We start from the raw sequence: 24,542 nt of genomic DNA on the forward strand, positions 1-24,542 counted from the left end.
TTTCTGCTGCCCTGGGGACTAGGATGTGGAACAGTGGCTTCAAACTACAAGAGAGGAGATTCCATCTGAACATGAGGAAGAACTTCCTGATTGTGATAGCCATTCAGCAGTGGAACTCTCTGCCCTGGAGTGGGGTGGAGGCTCCTTCCTTGGAAGCTTTTAAACAGAGGCTGCATGGCCATCTGTCGTGGGTGCTTTGAATACAATTTGCCTGCTTCTTGGCAGGGGGTTGGACTGGATGGCCCATGAGATCTCTTCCAATTCTATGATTCGATGATTTAGTACATTCTTCCAACATGTTCACAGAATTGGATGTGGCTGATATCACCGTGCAACATGAATTTTGCTACTGGGCTATTAATGTCAGTTCCTAATTGGTTCTGGAGCCCCCAGTGACACAGTGGGTTAAACTGCTGAGCTGCTGAACTTGCTGACTGAAAGGTCAGTGGTTCGAATATGGGGAGCAGGGTAAGCTACTGTTGTTAGCCCCAGCTTCTGCCATCCTAGCAATTTGAAACATGCAAATCTAAGTAGATCAATAGCGGGAAGTTAACAACGCTCCATTCATTCATGCCGGCCACATGACCTTGGAGTTGTTTACAGACAATGCTGGCTCTTTGGCTTAGAAATGGAGATGAGCACCATCCTGCAGAGTCGGAAAGGAATAGACTTAATGTCAGGGGAAATCTTTACCTGTACTTCAATTGGTTCTATCATGAAAACATGGGAAACGTTATTAAACTGCAAAAACTTTGTTCTTGTAGGAAGGACATCCTGCAGCACCTTTTGCTATAGCTTTTCAATGAGTATCATAGAGAAGGCATGGGCAAACTTGGGCCCTCCAGGTGTTTTGAACTTCAACCGGCTGTTAGGAATTGTGGGAGTTGAAGGCCAAAACACCTGGAGGGCTCAAATTTGCCCATGCCTGTCCTAGAATTTTAACCAATTCAACATAGTTTTTTCAAATTTTGTAACTCTTATGTATTACATTTATAAGGCAAGGGATCGTTTGTAGCACCTTGCAGACCAAGAAGACTCAAAGCCCTTCCACACAGACCTATATCACAGAATATAAAGGCAAAAAATCCCACAATATCTGCTTTGAATGGGTTATCTGAGTCCACACTGCCATATATTCCAGTTCAAAGCAGATAATGTGAGATTTTATTCAGCTCTTTGGAAGGGGCCAAAGTCTCCTGATGGTCACACTTGCATTTTGTGTTTCTCTGGCTGTTGAGATACATGGGCAACCCATAGATTCAAACTATGAAAACCTCTGCCCCTAACTTGGTTCTCCCAGTCTCTTTGGGCCCTTCTACATAGCCAGAATATCAAGGCAAAAAATTCCACAATATCTGCTTTGAACTGGGTTATCTGAGTCCACACTGCCATATATTTCAGTTGAAAGCATATAATGTGGGATTTTATTTAGCTTTGTGGAAGGGGCCCAAGGATGCATCCATACTGCTGAATAAATGGAGTTTGCCACCACTTTAATCACCATGGCCCAGTGCTTTGGAATCACCGGAATTGTAGCTTTACCTTTTCTGACAATGAACGCTGGTGCCTCACCAAACTACAACTCCCAGGATACCATAGCACTGAACCATGGCGATTGAAGTGGTGCCAAGCAGTGTAATTCACTCAAAGGGCCTTTCCACACGGCCATTTAACCCAGAATATCAAGTCAGCTAATCCACAATATTTGCTTTGGACTGGATTATGTGAGTCTGCACTGCCATATAATCCAGTTCAATGTGAATTTTATACAGCTGTGTGGAAGGGGACAAAGATGATACACCTTTTGTTATCCTTTGATATCCCAGACTAACACAACTGCCCACCTCATCACACAAGCTACTTTCAATCTGGTGGTTGCCTCCTGCAGAAGTCTGGCGTTTGTAGTTTAGTGAAGCTATGATCTCTGGCATAGAATTTTAAAGGCACCTTCCTAAACTTCAAACTCCATAATTCTGCAAGAGGCAGTCAAAGCATTTAAAGTGGATAAGTACTCCACCTACTCTACTGTGCTGAGATGGATTGCATTATTATTTCTTAGAGATGCATACAGCATTGCAACTTCAATATAGTTGTTCATTAATGTGTATGTGATTTGCAATAGGCTATATTTTCCCAAGCTGATTGTTTGAGACTGTACATATATACAGTAGATGCTCTGTAAATTGGCAGTTTCTGGTTGCTTGAGAGTTACTATTAAAAATAGCCCTAGATAATGCTATATTCCATACTGTACTGGAACTTAAAGTCTTTGTTGACTTGATGTTAATATTGAAATACAGTAGTTACAATTAAATTAAGACAAAGGCAAATTTAATTAACACAGTTTTACTGTATTATAAAAAACAGCTTTGTGAATGCAGTATCATTTATTTGATTTTTTGCTGATTGGTTTAGAGTTCTGGTTGTCTGAGTTCTGGTTAACTGACAGTCTACTGCAGTGGTTTTCAACTGTGGGTTCCCAGATGTTTTGGCCTCCAACTCCCAGAAATCCTAGCAGCTGGTAAACTAGCTGGGATTTCTGGAAGTTGTGGGCCAAAACACCTGGGGATCCACAGGTTGAGAACCACTGGTCTACTGTATCATGCTGTGTGCACTAGGGTTCCTCTTTTCCTTAGTCAACATACATAAAATTATAGCTTTAGCTGGTAATATTGTGTATTGCAGCTCATACAGGACAATATTCCATTCTCTTGACGTATCTGTGAAATTGGGAGAGAATTCCCCACTGGTCTTATGCTTAAAACTACAATCCTTGAAAGAGGCTTACAAACAAAAAGAGGGACATTATCACATTGGTTGTGGGTTCTGTTACTGCTACAAAATGCTTTAGTCACTGAGAGAAGACTACTTTTGGTAAACATGCATAACATAGTTTCATCATTGCTAAAGAGATCCTAACCATAAGCAATTTCCTTGAAAAAAGTCATTTTCAGCAATTTTGTGGTGCTGATGTCCATTATGCTTCGGCTCCCACTATCACAGTATTATCTGAAAAGACTGTTCTACATGCCCTTCCAAGTGGTTTCTGTGGTATTTATGAACAATTTCTTATGAGACAGCCATTTCTGCCTTAGGTTGTTGATTTACTCCATTTGGTTAGGATAATTGAAAATAGGGCTGTGAATGCTTGGCTCTACAAACGTTGGGCTGCTGTACTCTCTCACCAATAGCTGTCCTGACTAGAACTTGCAGTCCCAAATCCTTTGGGAGGCTACATATTCTCTAGCCTTAATGTAGAGTTATGCTACTGCTTTTCTGCAGTTCAGTGTCAGTGCCATGAACCAATAGTTGCCAGATATTTCTGAATTTAAAAGAAAGTATTTATCAGTGTTTGTGTATTTTATGTGTGGCCCAAGACAAGTCTTCTTTCAGTGTGACCCAGAAAGTTAAAAGGTTGGATATTCCTGCTTTCAATGCTTTTTAACATCCTGCCTTTTCATACACACCTTCCTGTTCTGTTGATGCTGCCTAGTTTGAGAAAGGTTGAATAACTTCAATTGTGAAAACGTTGATTTTAAAACCTTTAACTGATAATTTAATTAAGTTTGCATTTTCATGTTTCCCTTTTAATATGTTTAGAATTTTTAATTTGTGGTGACTTTGTTTCTAGTTTAATTTACTTCTAAAACATCCTAGAAATTAACTTCCAAGCACATTGATTTGTACTCTATGGAGGTAACAGTATAATAACAAGGTTTGTGCATTTGGAATGAACCTCAATCCGTCTCTGCTGGTTGGATACCGATAGACTCCCGTATCCATTTTCGCGTTCCCTACTAAAAATGGGTGAATAGCCAGATAGCTATTTTCTGTCCATAGCTGATAAATGCAGCTAGATCTACCCGTTGGCGGCAGTGGGGAACTTATGAGACTCCCCTGTCTGTTCTTTTTTTCCTTCAAGGAAGCCTTGATGTCAGCAACGGGGTTAAGAAAACACCCTATCCAGCCCATTATGGGGGAGACTTCCCACAGGCTCCCCTTCCATACCCTTCATTAAGACCTGGATTAAAACATCAGAGCTAAGATCTTTCTGCAAACCTTTCCCTTTCGTCTGTAGAGGAGACCAGGTTTAATACTTTGTTAAAGTTGTTTCTACTCTAAAGGAGTGGCACGCACTTTCTCTCCCTGCAGCAGTCATGCAGCTTTCCATTCAAGTCATTTTAAGGAGACCCATGGAAGGAAGAACAATAACCTGGAGCTGTCCTCCCTGGGCTTCCTTAAAAAAGCTCTCTTTTTCTTTACTGCAGACATTCTGCTTTTTGCTTCAGATTTAATGCTTCCTTAAAGCTGTTTCTACTTTCTACTCTAGAGGAGAGGTAACTAACTAGGTGTTAGTAGTTTTCAGATAATGAGGGTTTCCTTTTTGTTTGTTGAGATTATTAATAATTATTTTCTTTTAGAAGTATTTGAAGGAGAGGAAGGGAAGGAGAAAAGAAGCTAAAAATGTGACTTTCCTAAACCCCTGCACTCGCATCCTACCCCCCCATCCCGCACATCCCCAACTCCCAGTCAGTCCCATTAAATAAAAAGAATCAATAAAATAAAATCAAAAAGATTAAGCTCTGATGCCAAGTAGAGGAGGAGGAGCCAAGATTGGCTGCCATGTGGTCCCGTAACAGATGGGAATCCATGATGGATGGGCCCTTGCCGTTATGAACACCTGAACTAACCGAAGAAGCCAGATTGGCTGAAGGAAACAGCTAAAAATGGATCCGGGCTCAAGTGTGATAACATTATTTGTGTGGAATAGCTTAAAAACTGGTAACATCATTACATTTTTGCATAAAGCCACCTTGAGTCGCCTTTGGGTCGAGAAAGGTGGGATAGAAATAACGTTAATAAGAAGAATAATAATAATAATGCATACAAATGCATATATCTTGCTTCTGATTTTGGAAAGTCATTTGATGATAAAGAGTATTTTTGAAAATAGAATAACAGAAAAGCAATACATTTACTATGATACTGCTCTTTAAGTAACGTGTTAGGGCTAACATGTAACTTCTGGGAAAATAACAATAATTTGGCAAGGATAGGCTAGCTACCGGTTAGTTGAATTGCTGTCCTGAAATAATTTACCAACTTTTGTGGCTCCTGTTTGCTTTTCTGCTAGCACTTCTAAGTGTTGCGGCTTCTATTTCTGAAACAATGCTAACAAGGATCAGGAGTGGTTTGGGCTGGCCTCTGTTTTTTGTGTTTCAGCACCAGGCTTCATGCTTCAACAGATGTTCAGAGTGTACCTTGTATTTGTACTCCAAAAGCCAGGCTATATTTGTATTCTCATTACTTTCTGTTCTCACGTTATTAACTTTATTTGCTCCCAATCTGTGTACATAAATACATATATTTGTGCATGCTAGTATCTTCAGAGATATCTTTTGTAAGATAAGCCAAAGAGTTTCTAAGATAAAAACCAATTTCTATTAGCTAACTTGATGGTGATTTGTTTATTTTTTTCAGTTCACTGACAAGTGACTTTTGCTTATGTTTAAGGTGAAAAGGATTATATGTTCATTCATATAAAGCAGGATAATATTAATATTTGTCTTCCCTTGACTTGTTGCTTGTCCTTGTATTTTAAATTGTGGTGACATTTATATGTGTCTTTCCATTAATTCTGTATGCACTACTGTACATACTATTTGACTTGCTGACATTAAAATTATGACTAGGTATTTGGTCCAATTCTTATGCAAGGCATTAATCATTTGATCATCTTTAGAAAGCAAATACAGTGCCAATCCCTATTGTGTAATAAGTCTCTTCCATTGTGCATTTTAAGCTTGTGGCCTTATTTGGTGTCTCACATGTGGCTTTTTAACCCCAGAAATAGTCACTTTGACGTCAGATAGGTTCCTTGTCTTTCCCTTCCCTTTTATTGGCCCCAGTGAATCCACATTACCCAAAATTACAGAACTATGATTCCTTTCCTACACAGACAGCCCCCCAAGTTATAAAAATCCAACTTGCAAGTGACTCGTAGCTAAGAATGGAGGTGAGACAATAGGAAGTGAGAGAAATCTACTTTCTCGGAAGGACAATTCACGTCTGAAAGGCTTCCTCACCAATCCTTGTTTCCATATCAAGCTAAATCTTTCAAAACCCATTTCTCACAGAAGCAGAAACAAAGGTGTAATCTTCTGAACAGGGGCACAGAAATCAAAACAAACACCACATAAATATTAACCCTTCCCTATGTTATCCAAGGGAGCCCCCAGTGGCGTAGTGGGTTAAAGCACTGAGCTGCTGAGCTTGTTGATCAAAAGGTCACAGGTTTGATTCCGGGGAGCGGCGTGAGCTTCCACTGTCAGCCCTAGCTTCTGCCAACCTAGCAGTTCGAAAACATGCAAATGTGAGTAGATCAATAGGTACCGCTCCAGCGGGAAGGTAACGGCGCTCCATGCAGTCATGCCAGCCACATGACCTTGGAGGTGTCTATGGACAACGCTGGCTCTTCGGCTTAGAAATGGAGATGAGCATCACACCCCAGAATCACACATGACTGGACTTAATGTCGGGACAACCTTTACCTTTACCTGCCTATGTTATCCAAACATACACACACCACACACACTTGGAATTACACTTAAAAATGTGAGTATTCCGACTTACATACAACTTAAGAACAAACCTACGGAACCTATTTTGTTTGTAATTTGGGGACTGCCTGTGTTCTAATTGTCTTGTTGTCTACTGGGGTGACAATAAATGGGATCTTTGAGGGCATCACCTTGTTTATCCTCCTCAAACTATCATTCATGTTTTGCAAGAAGCTTTGCATGCTTTATAAAATTGCATTAGTGGCCAGGCAAAATACACACCAGTGACAGCCAATGCATCAGCACTCATTAGAAGCTGTTGCTTCAAGTTAGCTATTGATAAGAAATTTTGTATTGTGTGAAATGTACCCATCTTCATCTTTAATTAGAAAGGCTTGATGTTTAAGAAGTAGAGGAATGCAAAAGAGAAAGACAAGCTCGTACTTTTTTGAACAGGACTATAATGTAATTTCCCTAGTGTAAATATTGCATGATAAAACATACCATTTAAACTCTCTCTTTTGATGCTAATTTCCTGTGGATCAAATGATTATTGAAGCAGCTGTGTTATCTGAAAAACAGAAAAAAAATCAAAATTCTTTCTAAACAGTGAAGGAAAATCCAGTGACTCAGTCTCCTTCCACACAGCTGAATAAAATCCCACATTATCTGCTTTGAACTGGAATATATAGCAGTGTGGATTCAGATAACCCAGTTCAAAGCAGATATTGTGGGGTTTTCTGCCTTGATATTCTGGGTTATATGGCTGTGTAGAAGGGCCCTCAAGCATGCAGGTTTTCCTAACTCCCACGCGTATCTTTAACACACTTGGTTCATTCTGTGTCTCTCTTGGGGGAAAAGCTTCCTTTTACCCTCCTCAAGTTTTCTTCCTGATTACTCAGAATTTGGATCAAGAATGTTCTGGAAATCTCTACATCACATTCTTACCAAAAGTGTGTCATGTAAAATTGTTCAGTGTGCTAAATAAATGATCTAAGTGCTGTAACTTACTTGAACGGATCGACATCACTATCTGAATATCAGAGAGAACCGCACCTTATAACTGTCACTTGTTTAAGATTGACTTCGCTATCCTGTCTACTGTTAGGGAGTATTTAGGATTCACAACATTTTTCTACTTTCCTGTGTTATGTAATAATATTCTGAATTGAAAGTTTATTATTGAGATAGAAGTTTAAAGAGAGATTTATATATTGAAAGTCTGCCCTCCAGAATTCCAGGTTTATTTGCAAATTTGATTTCCTTTAGCAATCTCTAGGTCCACTAGTCTAGTGCAGGCCTTTGTTAAGCTCCACTGAAAAAAATGTTTATAGAGAATAGATTCATGGACCTAGATATTTTTAGCAAGAACACCTCTCTAGGTGTTGGTAGATCCTCCAGGTAATTTTGTGACCAGCCTCCAATGGAGGTTGACCATAGGACTGTGCCTGGGGACCTAAGTATTTAATCAGTTTTTTAAAAAAATTGTATTTGTGGTTTTCTTCTTTCAAAGAAGTCTTGCACCCTTATCACTCATGAAATCGGAGGGCTTGCTGTTGTTCTTTCATCATCAAGTACCTTTTGACAGTAACGGCGGCTCCTTTTATATCTTGAGTTCAGATTTTGAACTTTTCCATCTCTGTGTTGATGTGTGCTCCAAAAACATATTAAATCATTAGCAAGACAGCTAGATATCTAAATATTATCCATACTGTTTTCTTAAGAAATCATCACTCATTGGAAAAACGGTGAATTTATCTTTCATGTTTGCTAGAAACATTCTTACCGGTTATTCTGCTTTAGGTTATTAGGAGAGGGAGTTAGTTCCCATCACCTCCCAGATAATATTGTCACATCATCTAACTGGGAGATCCTGGGAGATATAATAATAGAAAAGCAACTTTTCAAATCTCTGTTTATGCTATTTTATGCTTTAAAAGAAAGATTCTTTGGATAGGTTATTTGAATCTAGGGCAAAATAGACACATGTTGCTCATGATAACATGCACAGTGCATATGCTTTTTTCCTAATTGGAAGTGATACTGGTATTTTATCAGACTATACAAAATTAAACAAGCATCTACATTTGAGAAAAGGGAACGATTATTTTATGTCCTACCTTTGTACTGAGTATGATTTAAAAAAAGTCTTTCAAGTAGAGTTGCTCTTGTAGAGAATACAAAGTCTGAATAATTTCATGCTTTGAATACTTTGAAGCATTCTGTATTCAAAGTAAGCATCCCATTGATTTTTGTGGAACTTATCACACAGGTATACTTAGCAATGCAAAAGATTTGCATGACAGTTTTGATACCCCATTTAGCCATTTTGTGGGTGTTTAAGTACTCATGCCTCCTCTCCCAACTCAGTAGTAGGTCAAAACAAAGCACCAGCTAATTATTTGGTAAAATATGGATGGATCTTTAAAATACCACATCAAGCTACAGCTTATCATCTCTAGTTTAGAGACACAGGTGGCTTGAGATAAAGACATGCCAAGTAAGCAAAAGTCTAAACAATCATTCTTTTCTATGTGAAAAAATACACAATGCCTCATGAAATAGGTGCTAGCATTCTTAAAATGTTTTCTTTCTTTCTTTTTGTTCTTAGATGCATTCCAAGGGTGCAGAAACTTTTGCATCCATGTTAAGACGCTCTCCTTTAATACAGATGGGACCCGCCAAAGACAAAATTGTCCTTGGAGAAATTTTTCACATTGTAGAAGATGATCTCTATATAGATTTTGGTGCCAAATTTCACTGTGTATGCAAGCGACCTGAGGTAGATGGCAAGTAAGTAGCACGGCTATGATGTGTGATGAGAGCAGAATGTTTATGCATTGTAGTGGAAGTCTCTGTGTAACTCTTAACTGTTGAATGATTGGTCTTCATATTTTAATATTTGAAAACCAAAGTACTTCTTTTGTTTTAGACTTTCTCAAACACTGGATTGTTCCTTCTCCTTCCAGGGCAATGAACAATAGAATATTATTATATTTCATGTTAGAATAGGTACCTCACTAAGTAACAGAAAGATGAATAAACAATTTCACACTGTTGCCTAATGTAGCCACATACCTGTAGAATTGCCTTTTTGCCCTTACTGGACTGCAGAGGAAGAGGAGCCAAAATAGCCAGTCATTGTTCAGTTCAGTATGTCCTCTTTGGGGATATGTTCAAAGACCCTAAGTGGATATCTGAAAGAGTGGATAATAATGAATCCTATATTTTGACAATGTTTTGGCTGGAAGCATAACACAGAATTGCACTGGACAGGCCTACTAACACTTTGAGTGTGGGGTATTTTTGGAGCATGGGTAAGTGAAACCATGGATATTGATCTATGGCAAAGCAGGACATTCTGTATTCTTCTTCATCACTCCTGTGTCTCAGACTAAGGGTGCTTCATGCTGGTGCTGCGTGACCTTCCAATTTCTAAATGGAATAGCATGAGATAATAAGGCACCATAAAAGGGCTCAAGGACAGAGGAGTGTGTGATAACTATAAAATAGGGAAAACTGGGATAAACAGGCTTGGTAGAAAGACATATTTTTTAGAAGGGGCGAAGACTTCATACCAAGATGTGATTGTTGCTTTGGAGGAGGTTTCATATGCTTCAGGGAGACAAGGAAGTTTGAACATTGGGCAGCAGAAAGGAGATTAAAAGAATGAAATCGATTGAAATAATTCTGATAATGGCTGCTTTTGCTCAATGAAGTGACATGGTACCTTCCTCCCAAATCCACTTATCTAGGAATGCCACACTGCTGGCTGTTGGCTCAGTTATAATATGTCTTAAGCTTCTTTTCCAACAGGATCTGAAGTAGTCATACACCTTGAGACAATTTTGTGTCTCAATTCCCAAGGTAGCCCACTCTCTTGCTTGTTTTACAGGGTGTGTATTATTCAGTGACAAGTTAATGATGATTAATTGTGGTGACAGGTCAAACAACAAAGCTTAATAACCCACTCTGTATAATCTGCATGTAGTTCTTTGCTCAATTGTGCCCATTTACTTGTGTTAGTGAGCAAATGAATCAGGAGCATAGTTATTTTATTTATTTGTGTTATTAGTTGGCTGCTTTATAAAATGCATTTTGTAAATGACATGCAAAATGAATATAAAAAATAGTCAAGTCCAAAGCAAAGAATAAAATAAGTATTAGTACAATACTAGATATAGAATTACAGTTTAATGCAGGCATGGGCAAGCTTTGGCTCTCTAGGTGTTCTGGACTTCAACTACCACAATTCTTAACAGCAGGCAGCCTGTTAGGGATTGCGGGAGTTGAAGTCACAAAACACCTAGAGGGCCAAAGCTTGCCCATGCCTGGTTTAATGTCTGAATCTGGCTTCTTTGGAAGCTGTTAACTATAGTTTGTGGTTGTAGGGATCAAGAAGCTATGGTTAATTGCAGATCCTTTTTTCTTTCTGTGCACAGACACATGAGTGAAATGGTAACAAAAGAATTGCATATGGGAATACAGGCCTGATGCAGGTTTCATTTGATCTAACGAAATTATAATAATCCAGATTATTCAGTGTCTCTCTGTGTTTCATTAAAAATGTGATGCTGCATTTGGTTTGTGTATGGTGTTTTCTCTTGTCTAGCATGAGGACTTACTGCATTTACAGAAAGAAATGTGTTTTTCACACTTTTTATAAGAATGGCACTCTCTTTGTATTGTCAAAGGCTTTCATGGCTGGAATCACTGCGTTGATGTAGGTTTTCGGGTTGTATGTCCATGTTCTAGAAGCATTATCTCCTGGCGTTTTGCCTGCATCTGTGGCAAGCATCCTCAAAGGTTGTGAAGTTTGCTGCAGGCGAAATGTCAAGCGAGAATGCTTATAGAACATGGCCTTACAATCTGAAAAACCTACAACAACACACAGCACTCTCTTTCTTGTAAAAATGTTACCGCTTCAGTGAATTGAGTAGTTTGCTTCATGTTTTTTGTTGAAAAATCAAACGTGTCATCTTTCTACCCACAAACAACTTAAAAGCCAGAAAGCTATCTTTGGCAAGATACTTTTTTTCTCCTGGACCCATTACCATGTGTCATGGAAATGTAAAGGAACTTCTATTTATATTTGAAGAAGGTTAAATTCAAGGAGGCAGCATTTTTAGTGTTGCTTTTACATAGTGCTGTTCAGCATGGCTCTTAGTCCAAACAATGCATGTGGTGCCAGTGTGTCTACCATTAAACAGTAGACAGCTTTTTTATAGCACACACACACAGTAGCCGTATGTTTGCAAGCTGAATCTGTGCATTTTTTCAGCAAATAACTCACAACTATTTATAGTAGGATATACTTTTGAAATTATAACTCTGTATCTATTGTGGACTTTGTATTATCCTTTTAGATGCTTCTGGTGTACTTTGTGTTTGCCACCCACTTCGTTATGCAGAAGTTATTTTCAACCACTAATTCAGGAGATGCTACTTTTTGTGGTTCACTAATCCACAAAAGCTGTATCAGCCAAATTGGCAGGACCATACGTTTGTAAACATTTTTTGCAGTATGTCTATTTAGTGGTATGGACAATTCAGTCTTTGTGAACAAGACTGTATTGTGTTGTATTGCTTTATTTATACCGTCGCCCTTTTCCCCTAGGATTTTACTCTTGGAGTAAGTGTCAATCTGGATCTATCAGAATTATGTTTGATGAACAATTTAGTTACAACCAAATACTTCAGTTGCATATACTGGTACATATATACAATGCTACCTAGGGTGAAGCCAACTGTCTTGGCCAGATTTCTTCAGGGGATTTTATGCCATTTATGAGGCTGATAGTATGTGACTTGCTTAAGATCGTCTAATGGTTTTCCATGACTGAGAGGGAATTTGAACCCTAGTCTGTCAGAATTAACCAATACACCATACTGGCTCTCTACCACACTGGTTCTGTCGCACAATATGAGTCTAGCACAATTGATTTAACACACATGTACTATTTAATTGAACCAAGTGTGGATCAGAACTTGAAAGAGGACATGAGTGTGTAATTAAATGTCAAGAAGACTAATCAGTTTAAATTCTAATTAACATTTAATTGTTAACAGTGTGTCTCTGCGAAATTTTTAAGGACCATGCTAGGGACCATTCTTCACATTGAAGTTTGCTTATATCATTCTTCTGCTCCCTCTCTTTTGACTTATTGCTCTCCTAACTTGTATTCCAGAGCAGGAACAACTCTATTTAATCAACACACCAGTTCAGTAAAATCAGCAAGCAGTTTATTGAAGGATATATGTAAGCAAAGCAGTAAAAATGGTAGAAACAGTATTGCCCAAAACAGTATAGTACAAAGATACTAGATAGTCCATACACTTCAAGGTACAAAGGTAAAAACACAGGTTCCAAGGATGATGATGATCATCATCATCATCATATCCCCAGGGGGACTCAGGGCGGTTTACAACAAAAATAACAGAGTGACAAACATTCAATGCCAAAGCGAACAAACAACAAATCAACGAGCTGCCACGACCTGCTGAAGGGCGTTGACGAGACCCTCCAGGGTCCGGTCTGGTGGAGGGCGATGACGAGGACGATTATGATGCTAAATTGAGAGAACCAAGACAACATGGAATTCCAAGACACAGAACAGAAACTTCGCAAACTTGAAACATGAAACTAGAAATCCCCTTGGAAACAAGATGTTCATGAAATTCCAGCTTTGCCCAGATTAATCTAAAAACCTTTCCCCGTCTCATTTAAAGCTTTTTCTGTCTCATGAAGTGAAAGGAACATATTTTGTTTACCTTTACAACCAGATAAGGATTTCTTCTCTATCTTTTCTAATAAATGGGCTGACCTTCGGCGAGCTTGGGCACTCTGCCCTAGTTTACAAAAGTTTTGCCTTCTATCGCATTAACTTCTGTACCTGACAATTCATGCTCAGAAGATAGTTCCCCAGAGAAAGGCTGCTGTGGGCCCTTTTAGGAATCTGACCTTCAGAATCTACAGGAGAAACATTCCATTCATTTTCAAGACTTGAAACCTCAGACCTTTCAGCAAGGCCAGTACTTGAAAGCTCAGGCTCAGAAAAACCATCATCCCCATTGACATCAGACACAATCACAGGCTGAACTATAACACTAACATGGATAAGAAGATTAAGAGGAAACATGATAGCCACATTTAAATACTTGAAATGATCATATTGAAGAGGGGGCAAGCCTCTTTTCTGCTGCTCTAGAGACTAAGACATGGATCAGTGGATTCAAATTGTAGAAAAAGAGATTCCACCCAAAGGTTAGGAAGAACTTCCTCAAGGTCAGTTGTTCAATAGTGGAATATACTGCCTCAGAGTGTGGTAGATCTCTTTCTCTGGAGGTTTTAGACAAACGTCAATGGCCGTCAGTTGGAAGTGTTTTATTGGACATTCCTGTGTGGCAGAAGCAGGATGTCTTTTGTCGTCTCTGCCAACTCTATGATTCTACGACGTTCATGCCTTTAGAAGTTTCAGTTTTCAGATAGTTAACAATGCAATGATGTACTGAAGTGTTAGGGTTGACAGGAAATCCACCCCCTCCAATAAATTTTCACCAAAATGGATCTGAAGCTCACAGCCTATGGTTCCAGCTCCCTACAGCTGGAGGTTTAATAGAAAAGCAGAGGTGCTGCGGGAGTAATGAAGGTGGGAGAGAGTCAACTGGTGACTTTGGGCTTCTCATTTGACCTTGTCATGCGCACATAGATATTCAGTTGGCTGCAGGAGAGAGTGTAGAGCCATTCTTCCTCCTTCACTTCCTAGGCTCTTTAGCCCCCGTTGAGCCAGGAACAGTGGCTGAGGACAAAAGCTGTATACACTGTACAAACAGAGCACCAAAGCAGCAGTACACTGACTCATTCTTCGCTCTGTGTGAGAACTGAGGGGGACTCTATTCACTTCCTTTGTGCTGGTGTCTGTCAACAGCGCTGTTTGAGGCAAGGCCTATTGTGCCGGCCAATGTTTCTTATTGACCCAAGTCTGCGCCTGCAATGTTCCCAGGGTCGAAGTTGCGAGCGAGAGAATGTTTGAAAAGGGGTAATCATAGGGTAAATGCATTTTGCTGCATTGTCATCCAACCTATTAAATCTAAACTGTGGTCTGTGTTAATGCAAACAGGTAATTATGTAGTCACAGCTGCAGCTATTGACATCTGGTTACCGCCCTAAGGGGGAAAAGTATGTGATTTTCTCTACTGTGTCTAGGCCCTTGAAAGCTTGACTTTAATAATATTGAGTGGAAGTAGAGGATGGATTAGTGAGACTGACAGGTCAACAAGGTAGATACTTTTATGCATGTAAGAGAAAAATAGCTGTGGCCATTGATGTAAATCTAGTCTTACAGTTTTCAGCATTTTTCCATTGCTGTAGGTTTGTTTTGTAATTCTACATTTAGTCTACCATAAAATTATTGTGAGTTTGGAGAGTATGTTTCCTTTCCTGTTTCCCTACCTCTTTTTATATTATACCCATTGTCACTTGCTTTTCTCATAACTGACAAACTGCTGTGGCATCCATGTATGTTACATCGTCCCTTTATATTAAGCTCATAGGCGCTCAGTGTTTAAAGTGTTTTATGCATAGGCTTAAATTGTTAAGCAGCAAGTGTGCTGGGTGGTAATGACATTCCTGGCTGTAAATTATTTTTATGGTGACTGCCTGCCTTTTAGTATAATATAAGGTTGGCACACATTGTACTAGTTGAAAATCTTTCTGTAGTAAAAAAAGAAAAAAAAACATGTTGAGTATGCTTTTAGGAAAGTTAAAAGCAGATGTTTTAAAATGCCATTTCCTCAGGGCTTAATAAAATTTTTGGTGTTGAACGAGACTTGCTTTTGGAGAGAAAAGGTAACAGATATTCAAGATTAGCCAAAACCATTTCAAATTGTAGAAGTCAGACTGTTTCTGGAGCAGTTAATCACCTTGATACGTGATTATTCTCTTCCAAGATTGTCATCGTTTTGGCACTGCATTAAGAATGAGAAGAGTCAACCATCACTGTGGCCCATGTTTGTTCATGTATTAATAAAATTCAACATGGACAAATAAATTTCCCAATACAAATATATTAGAAAGATATGTGAACCATGAATGTATATTTTGAAGTACTTTTTGTTTTCGTGCTTATGTTACTTCTACATTTTCATAAATACATTTTTCCTTCCAGCTGGAAGCTAGGGCTCCTTAGTACCTTCATTCAATTTAGAGCATTTATTAATGGATCATGATTTTCATTAAGATACTCAGCTTTTCCATATTAAAAAATCCCAAGAAAGCCAAAAATTTAGAATTGTAGTAGAACAGTTGAATTACTTTTACCATTGCAAAATAAACACAGTTAGTAGCTCTCTTTAGTAGTAAATTTCAATTGCAATCAATCTCTGTTAGGCCTCACACATCTACTGCAATTTATATGTTTGACTTCTTAATCACCTTACATTTGCTCTGATACTGGTAATTATGGGAATTGGAACATATCAACATGTAAGAGGCTTACTCTTGGTCTAGTCCAAAGGCCTTAAAGAGCAAACCTCATTATTAGATTTTGGAAGAATAATAATGATGAAGCCAGTTGGGCAATTGCATGAAGCGCCATTACCTTCCTGCCCAGGGCAAGCGGGCAGAGTGGCAGCAATGAGGAGAGGGCAAAAGGCAATAGAAAAAAGCTGCTGCAGCTGCTCTTACTGTCATGATACTGCCTCGATACATCCCAGTAACTCATTCACCATTCACTCCACCTATTCCTGTTCTCCCATCCCATCCCATTCTTTCCCCCAATGAGTGAATGCATTCAAAACTGGGCCCAGCCACACTGCCAGTACAGGTCCTTTTTGTGTGTGTTAAATATGGTTTGGCAGGTTTAGAGATGTTCAGTTTTCCCACTTCTGTGCTGACATCTGACAAAACCTATTTTATAAATAATTTTGACTGATCTAAGTTCCAGTGCAATTCTACATATTTATACATTTATTGCCATGATATATTATGTAAAATTAATGGAGATTGAACATTACTATTTAATATATATTACTACTGTAGGTTTTTGTTTTCTTTCTGATTTGTCCAGTGTTTCAAGTGATCTGAATAGCAATGAGAATACAAAAATGTCGTGTTCTAATTATTGGTGTGTTGTTTTCTTTTTAATTGTCTTTGGAAAATTTATGTAATGTTGGGAAAGCCTATATATACCTCTTTCTGTCGTCTGTCTTGTCATTGTATAATTGACATTGAATTTTTGCCATATATGTGTACTGTGATCCACCCTGAGTCCCCTTTGGGATGAGAAAGGCAGAATATAAATATTTGTTTGTAAATAAGTAAGTAAATAAATAAATAAAAACTTTGGGGGTGGGAGGAGGAAACAAGATGTTGACCAGGCCTGAAAAATAATGGATAGTTGTTTTCCTTTTGAGAGTCTTACGATATTGAACAAGTCTTTCACTACATACTTTCTGTATCTGAAATTTGAGTCCAATTGACCTGCTTGACTTATTCCATGTAATAAAAAATGAAAGCATACTGATGCCAGAGGTGATATATAGTCATCCTCCAGAGACAGTCCAAATAAAGTCACCTAAGCTGGTAGCATCACTCCACCTTCTGGCATTGTATTCACTGTTCCAGCTATGCATTGTATGAAGAAACAGTGAGGAGAGCAGTCTGAAATTCCCTGCTCAGCCATGGAACCTTACTTGATAGCTTTGGGCAAATTGCACTCTCTCAGCCCTAGAAGAAAGTAGGAAATCTGAACAAATCTTGTGAAAAGCCCCTATAGCAGTGGTTCTCAACCTGTGGGTCCCCAGATGTTTTGGCCTTCAAATTCTAGAAATCCTAATCGCTGGTAAACTGGCTGGGATTTCTGGGAGTTGTAGGCAGAAACACCCGGGACCCACAGGTTGAGAACCACTGCCCTACAGTGTATTGTTGTTAATTGTTATCAAGTTGACTTCAAATGAGAGCCCTCAAAGATGACTCTATTATTAACAGCGCTGCTAAGGTTGGCAAATTATTATTTTCTTAGTGAAATTATCTGTCTGTAATCTCAGTCCTTTTCTCCTATTTCATTCAGTTTTTCCTGGCATTGTTGTCTTTTCCAATGAGTTATGTCATTTCATGATATGTTCACAATAATTTAGTCATTTTGACTTCTAGTGAACATCCAAGCTTAATTGGCTCATAGATCCCTCGGTTTGTCATTTTTACAGTTCACGACATCTCTGGCAGCACTAAATTTCAAATGAGTGTATTATTTTGTCATCTTTCTTTACTGATTTCCTTTACTGTCCAGCTTTCACCATCACATATAGAAATTGGAAATAAGATGGCATGGACGAACCCGGCTTAAATATTGAATATCTTACTTACCTTATTTTTCCATAGCTGTTCTTCCATGTCCTATTCTTTTTCTGAGTTCTTGACATTAGTCTCAATTTGTATTTGTGATGAGTCAAGGTATAAAATATCTAACTATTTTGATTTATTCAGACCTTACCCCCCAGTCACCCAGATGCCAAGAAAATTCTATTGATGTATAAATGAACTAGATGAGGATGTAGTGGTGCTACTTATTGAATTTTCAATGGCATCAAGGTAGGAGGTGTTGCCAACTCTGTAGAGCACAGGATGTTAATTCAAAAGAATCTAAATAGGCTAGAATACTGGGGTGAAAGTAAAAGAGGAAAACAATTAGAGGCACAGTAATATTGTCAAGGGAGACCTTACTTGGGCACAGCATGTGGAAAACAGACCTAGTTGTATTGTCAAAGTCTTTCATGGCTGGAATCCCTAGGTTGTTGTGTGTTTCCTGGGCTGTATGGCCATGTTCCAGAAGCATTCTCTCCTGACGTTTTGCCTGCATCTGTGGCAGGCATCCTCAGAGGTTGTGAAACCTCACAACTCTGAGAATGCCTGCCATAGATGCAGGTAAAACGTCAGGAGAGAAGACTTCTGGAGCATGGCCATATAGCCCGAAAAACACACAACAACCCAGACCTAGTTGTCTTAGTCAATCACAAGCTGAATATAACTTAACAATGCAATATGATTGCAAAGAAAGTTAATGCAGCCTGGGACCGCATGCACAGAAACAGACCTGTCCAGGTCAGAGACGTTAATACTTCCACTCTCTTCTGCATTAATTGCCAGTGCATTTGGAGTTCTTGCTCACGTTCTAAGCATCCCAACCCAAGAAGGAGACTGATGTGTTGGAGAATGCTAGAAAAGAGTCACCAGGAGAGCAAGAGGTCTGGAAACTTAAGTCGTATGAGATGTGGTTGAAGTAAATGTCTATGTTTAATCTCACAAATATGAGATTAGAGGGAGACATGGTAGCAATGTTCAAATATCTGAAAAGCTCTCATGGAGAAGATTGGGCAAACATGTCCTCAGTTACTCCAGACGACAAACAGTGGTGGAAATTGCAGGGAAACAATTTTTGAGTAAACATTGGGAAAAATTTCCTAACAATGAGAGCTGTTTCACAATGGAACAAGCTTCCTCAGGAGATGGTACATTTTCTTTTGCTGGAAGTATTTAAACAAAGGCTGGATGGTCATATGATTCTATGGTCTGTTGCAGATATTGCAGCTGTATCCTCAAATATGGAGTCTGCATTAAACTGTATTAGAATACATTATCTCTAAGAATTCCTGCCAGTTCTTATTCTGTTTGGTTTAGTTTCCTTCAACCTAGTCGGTCTTTCTGGATATATAAAAATGAAAACTGGCAAATATAATTCCACATAGAAAGTTAGTATGCATACACGTCTAATGAAAGCAAGTTAAATTATTTGCAATGATAACTGGTGAAAGGAACAAAGATCTGAAAATCTTAATCAAGATTCTGATTCTGACCTGAATTAAATGGGATGGTTTCTGTTTCAGACCAAGTTATATTAGGCTTCTTTCTGAATCGCTGAATCAAGAGTACAAACTGAGTGTTGTGGGTGATGTGCACCTTGGAATGTAGACTTGTAGCATGTCAGGGCAACTGAACAAACTGTTGTCAACTATAATTTTGGTTTGTTAGAAATACATTGGTTTCAGTTACTGAGTTATGAAGTCCATTGACCCAAGGTCTTTTCATATCTCACCAGTGCAAACTTAGTGTACAGAGGTTCAGTCAAAATGGTGTTTTTTTTGCTGTTATTAATAAAAAAAACGCCTTTGATAACTTAGGCTAAATCAGCTCTGGTCTTTATATGCCAGATCCATCATCCTGAATGAGCTAAATTCACAAGTAAAACCATATGACTGAAACACTCTGGAAAAAGTATGGTATTTTTTTACTATGATAAAATATATTGAGCTAAAAGAACTATATAAAACTTGAAATATATATACGGGTTTTTATTGGCTGTGTTGTTATTTGAGAAGATTCATGGATTGAACTAGGAGACACTAGTTGGTTCTGGGTTGTGTGTGTATGTGTGTCAGGAGAGACACACAGTTGAGAAACTGCAATTCGCTTCTGGTGTGAGAGAATTGGCCGTCTGCAAGGATGTTGCCCAGGGGATACCTGGATGTTTTATCATCCTGTGGAAGGCTTTTCTAATGAGAAACTGGAGCTGATAGATGGGAGCTCACCCAGTCTCACTAATTCAAACCGCTGATCTTTCAGGTAGCAGTCCTGCCAGCACAAGACTTTATAACCCATTGCGCCACTGTGGGGTTCTGTAGTTGCTGATGTACTGGTATAATGTGATCCTACCACATTAGATAGCTTTGGATACTTTCTCTTTGCCTATTGAGTAATGCAAAGGAGATTTGGCTGAGGTAAAATTGGAAGCTATGAGGTTTTAGTGATTGTCATAACTCCTTTCACTATGTATTTAGAAGTTAAGTAAAAGAAAGGAGATTGGTTAAAGCTAAAACTGTCAGGATTTTAAAAATATTAATAAAATATAGAGTGATGCCATTTAATTACAAACTAGATTTTGTTTCATATCTAGCCTAGAGTAGGAAATGATAAATGTTGAAATTTCCCTATGCTTTTTTTTGTATATTAGTGAACCTTATCTGTTTCTACAGAGTTACAGAATAAACTTTTGAATCAATTAAATGCTGTTCAAATTATGCCCTAATTTACACAATATATTTAGAGGGCCAGAAAGCACATTTTCAACAGGTAATAACCATGTTCTTTTGGATTTCCAAGTCAGGCGTCTTCTGTATCAGAGACCAATTGTTAACATGATTTGGATGCCCAAAAGTGTTAATAAGAGATTGTAAGGCTCTAATATATCAGTGGACAAAATCACTTTATATGCACTCCTTTCCTTCTTTTGTTAAAGTGTGAGAAAACTTTCTGAAGAATTCTTTACCCCAAGGGTATTTCTAGATTGCTAGTACTGCCAATACTTCCCTCGACCTTTTGTTGAATTGTAAAGCCTTTCTGTTCGTTTTATTGAGAGGTGTGCTTGAATTTCACCTGCCACTTAAATGTAGATAAAATGCTTTTGTTTAGAAAAGTTTGTTTGAAAAAGCAGTCGAAAGTGAAATGAGCTATCTCTTAGGTGTTTGGTATGTACACACACACACTCACAATTTGATATTGTGGGAAAGCAGCAAACACCTTCTGAGGTGGCAAAAGAGTGACACGAAAGCTCAATTAATCTTCTTCACACTTGGGTATAGAATTTTCCTATTGTTGTGTAGTGTGCCTGAATGTGCTCAACTATAAAATGGCTGATAACCCTAGCTAGGGAAGGAGGACACTCATAGACACTGGAACAATAAAGACTGTAGTATCACCATTTGGAGAGAGACCAGCTGTTTGAAAGAGACAGGATTTCATGGTATTTTAAATTCATTAAAATGCTCCTCTTCTGTTCCTTAGAGGGATCTGGTGTCAGTGTAGTTTGGTCTTGAAGCAGACAGTCAGGTCAGGGATTAGGTCCCCAGTATGTGCTAAGCGTTTCTCTGGGCTGCACCATAAAAGATACCATAAATACCACCACCATAAACACAGACAAGTGGATAAAGCACAAATAGTTGGACTTCAACTCTTTTTGTCTAACATCCAGTTTTCTACTTCGATTGATTTTGCATTTGGGAATGACAATAATGTTACTCAGATGCTAGTTTGTCAAGTCAGTTTATTTTGTTTTCCTGGCTAATTAAAATTAAAGTAAAATTAATTTAAAGTGATTATTTCACTTATGTTAAGTTTTATTTTAGCTTTTAAAGCTGGCTTGTAAATTCTAAGTTGTCTCGTTATCCAAGAAACATCATATCATAAGTGTTACATGTCTCCTTTGGTTTAACACTTTTTCTATTTCAAGTTCCATTCACTACCACTTTTCTTTAGATCAAATCAAAACCTGATGTGTGTGTGTGCTTGCATATGTTTGAAAAATATGTTTTGATTCAAGCCTATTATATCAAATGGAAGAGGGAAATGTTAAACTCTTCCATTAAAAAAAGATTTGCCCGCTATCCTGGGCTCCTGTGAAGAAGAAGGAGGTTGCATGTAAATGAACAAATAAATGGAACACTTTGGGTTGTACACATAATACAGTTCATGGAACTGAATTCCATGAACTGGATGATCCCATGTTTTTAGCTGCTTTGGGAACCTTGTTGGAGAAATCCAACAAGGTTCCCAAAGCAGCTAAAAACATGGGATCATGTATAAAATATCAACGAATAAATATGTTAAATAAACCCCAAGGGAAGGAAAAACCGGTAGATTTGCTATCCTGTTCACTTCTTCTATGAAGGGAGCTCATTTGGGTTCTGGTCCTTTCTACAACCAAAGAAGTCAATGCTAGATCCAATCTGGAGTTGATATGCAGTAACATTCAGAAAACATCGTGAATCTCAGCAAAGCAAAATATTTAGCTCTTAAACAGCTGTCTACATTTAAATATCTTGGAAGCTAAGCAAGGTCAGCCATGTTGAATATTTGAATGGTAGACTACCAATGAATACCAGGAACTGTAATCTATATTTCAGAAGAAATAACTAAGAAAACCATCTTGTAGGATTGCCATAGGTCAACAGGAGATTTAAAGGCACACACATACAAAGGAACAATTCAGCAAACACATAGTTTACAACTGATCAATCAATATTTTAAAACATCAAAAAATAAGCTAAATTACTGATGTTACTAAAAGAATATTACAGTATATTCTGGCGTATAAGACTACTTTTTAACCCAAGAAAATCTTCTCAAAAGTCAGAGATCGTCTTATACACGGGTGTAGTCTTATGCATGGGAGTCGTCTTAACTCTATATTTTTACTGGAAAAGTTGGGGGTCGTCTTATACGCCCAGTCGTCTTATATGCCGGAATATACGGTACATTATTCTGTGGTCTAAATAAGTATGCATGCAGTTACAAACATCCAACTTACAAATGACTCAGAATTAAGAACGATCAGGCAACAGAAAGTGAGAGAAATCTACCCCTTGGAAGGGAAATTCACTCCTGAAACAAGTTATCAAGGAGAAAATGTGTCTCCACTGAAGCTTTACCAGCAGTCCTTGTTTCCACAGGATCCATTTTTTTTTCAAAATACAATTCTCAGAGGGACATAAAGTGTGGTTGTGGTGAAATCTTCTGAACAGGGACACAGACAGCAAAACAAACATCACAGAGGTGTTAACCATTCCCTATGTTATCCAAAGCTGTTGCCTGTAATGGGAACTGTTGCAGAGATGTGAATGATGTATTGTCTTTGTTTTCTAGTCTACCCCCCATCCGGATGTAGTACATCTCAAGTAGTTTTGTGGGCAGTGGATGGTTTCACCAAGCCTGGCTAATAACATACTCTTCTAATAGATAATCCTATGAAGTATGCTTCACATAATTTGGGCAGTCAAGTGGTTTAAGTTTTTGGTATCAAAGCCCATTCTATAAAGTTCAAGATTTAATGTGAATTATGGCTGTAAGTCTAGAAGTGAATCTCTTCTTAGAAAAAAAAAAGCAAAGAAAAACAACGCTATTCTATAAACCCCCTGTCTATTTAAACAAGATAGGACACCTTTCCCCAGAGGAAAGGTGAAACCAAAAAATTCTGAAACCAAAAAACCAAATGCATTCATTTATTTTCAACATTTATCCACTGCCCACTCAGCACAGTTCTCTGGCCAGCATCAAAAATTTTAGGCCTGCCTATCCTCTATATAGGTGTAAACTAAATAGAGCAAAAGCAGTGCTTAGTTTACATTTTTAAAAGGGGGGGGGGTAATCTTTGACCTGAAGGTGAAGCTTTCCACCAAATGGAAACAAGTAGTGATGTCAATTGAGCAATGAGTGTGATATAAAATTTAGTCTAATTTTTAAAGGCAATATCAGAAGTGATGAACCTAGTTCAGAGGATGGTAGTGGTAGGGTTCAGAACCTTGGAGAGCTCCTTTAAACATTAAACTAAAATCCAAAGTAGATTCATTCCTCACGAACATTGGAGCTTCCAGTCTTTACTATGGGAGCAATGCAAAGGAAAGCTGTTTGTAGTTTCCTAGCTCTGTCAGCTACCAAGAATCCTCCTCTTTGAATAGAGACATCATGTAGTTATAGAAGCATCAACAATTGTAGGCAGTACACATTTGCTTGGTTTAAACCTGGAAGACAACAGAAAGCCACTAGTATTGTGTTCCCAGTAGCATAGCTCATTTGCTGAGTCTCTTGTTGCAACCTGAGCCTCTGGGAGCAAGCGGAGCACCAACATGTCTCTGAGCTTGCAAGACCAAAGGAAGCTGAACGATATCATTGATGGGAGCCCCTATCATCACTGAGCTCCCTTGTGTGAGACCTGATTCAGATGAAATTCAAGCACCAGGGATGCTTAGGAACAAATCCATTCATTCACTGAAATTTCAGCTTTACAGCTGCCTTGAAGCACATTGCAGAATACAGACTCCTCTTGTCAGTTCCGTTCCTCAGACAAGATGGCATTCTTTTTCCTTTACAAGGTGTGAACCACTTCAGTATTGTTGGAAGTTTTAAAGTTGCCTCAAAACAAGACTTTGATTAAT

General features: G+C 38.4%; 1 protein-coding gene across 1 annotated transcript in view; it reads left to right on the forward strand.

The window, feature by feature from the left end:
- TPD52 (tumor protein D52) overlaps positions 1-24,542 on the forward strand; it is a 77,670-nt gene that overhangs the window by 47,792 nt on the left and 5,336 nt on the right. The window contains exon 6 of the mRNA XM_060775527.2: positions 9,172-9,353. Coding sequence (XP_060631510.1) covers positions 9,172-9,353 — 182 coding nt within the window. The remainder of the gene's footprint in view (positions 1-9,171; positions 9,354-24,542) is intronic.

Source organism: Anolis sagrei, chromosome 4, assembly GCF_037176765.1.
Source record: "Anolis sagrei isolate rAnoSag1 chromosome 4, rAnoSag1.mat, whole genome shotgun sequence".
In the NCBI taxonomy this organism is placed as follows: domain Eukaryota; kingdom Metazoa; phylum Chordata; class Lepidosauria; order Squamata; family Dactyloidae; genus Anolis; species Anolis sagrei.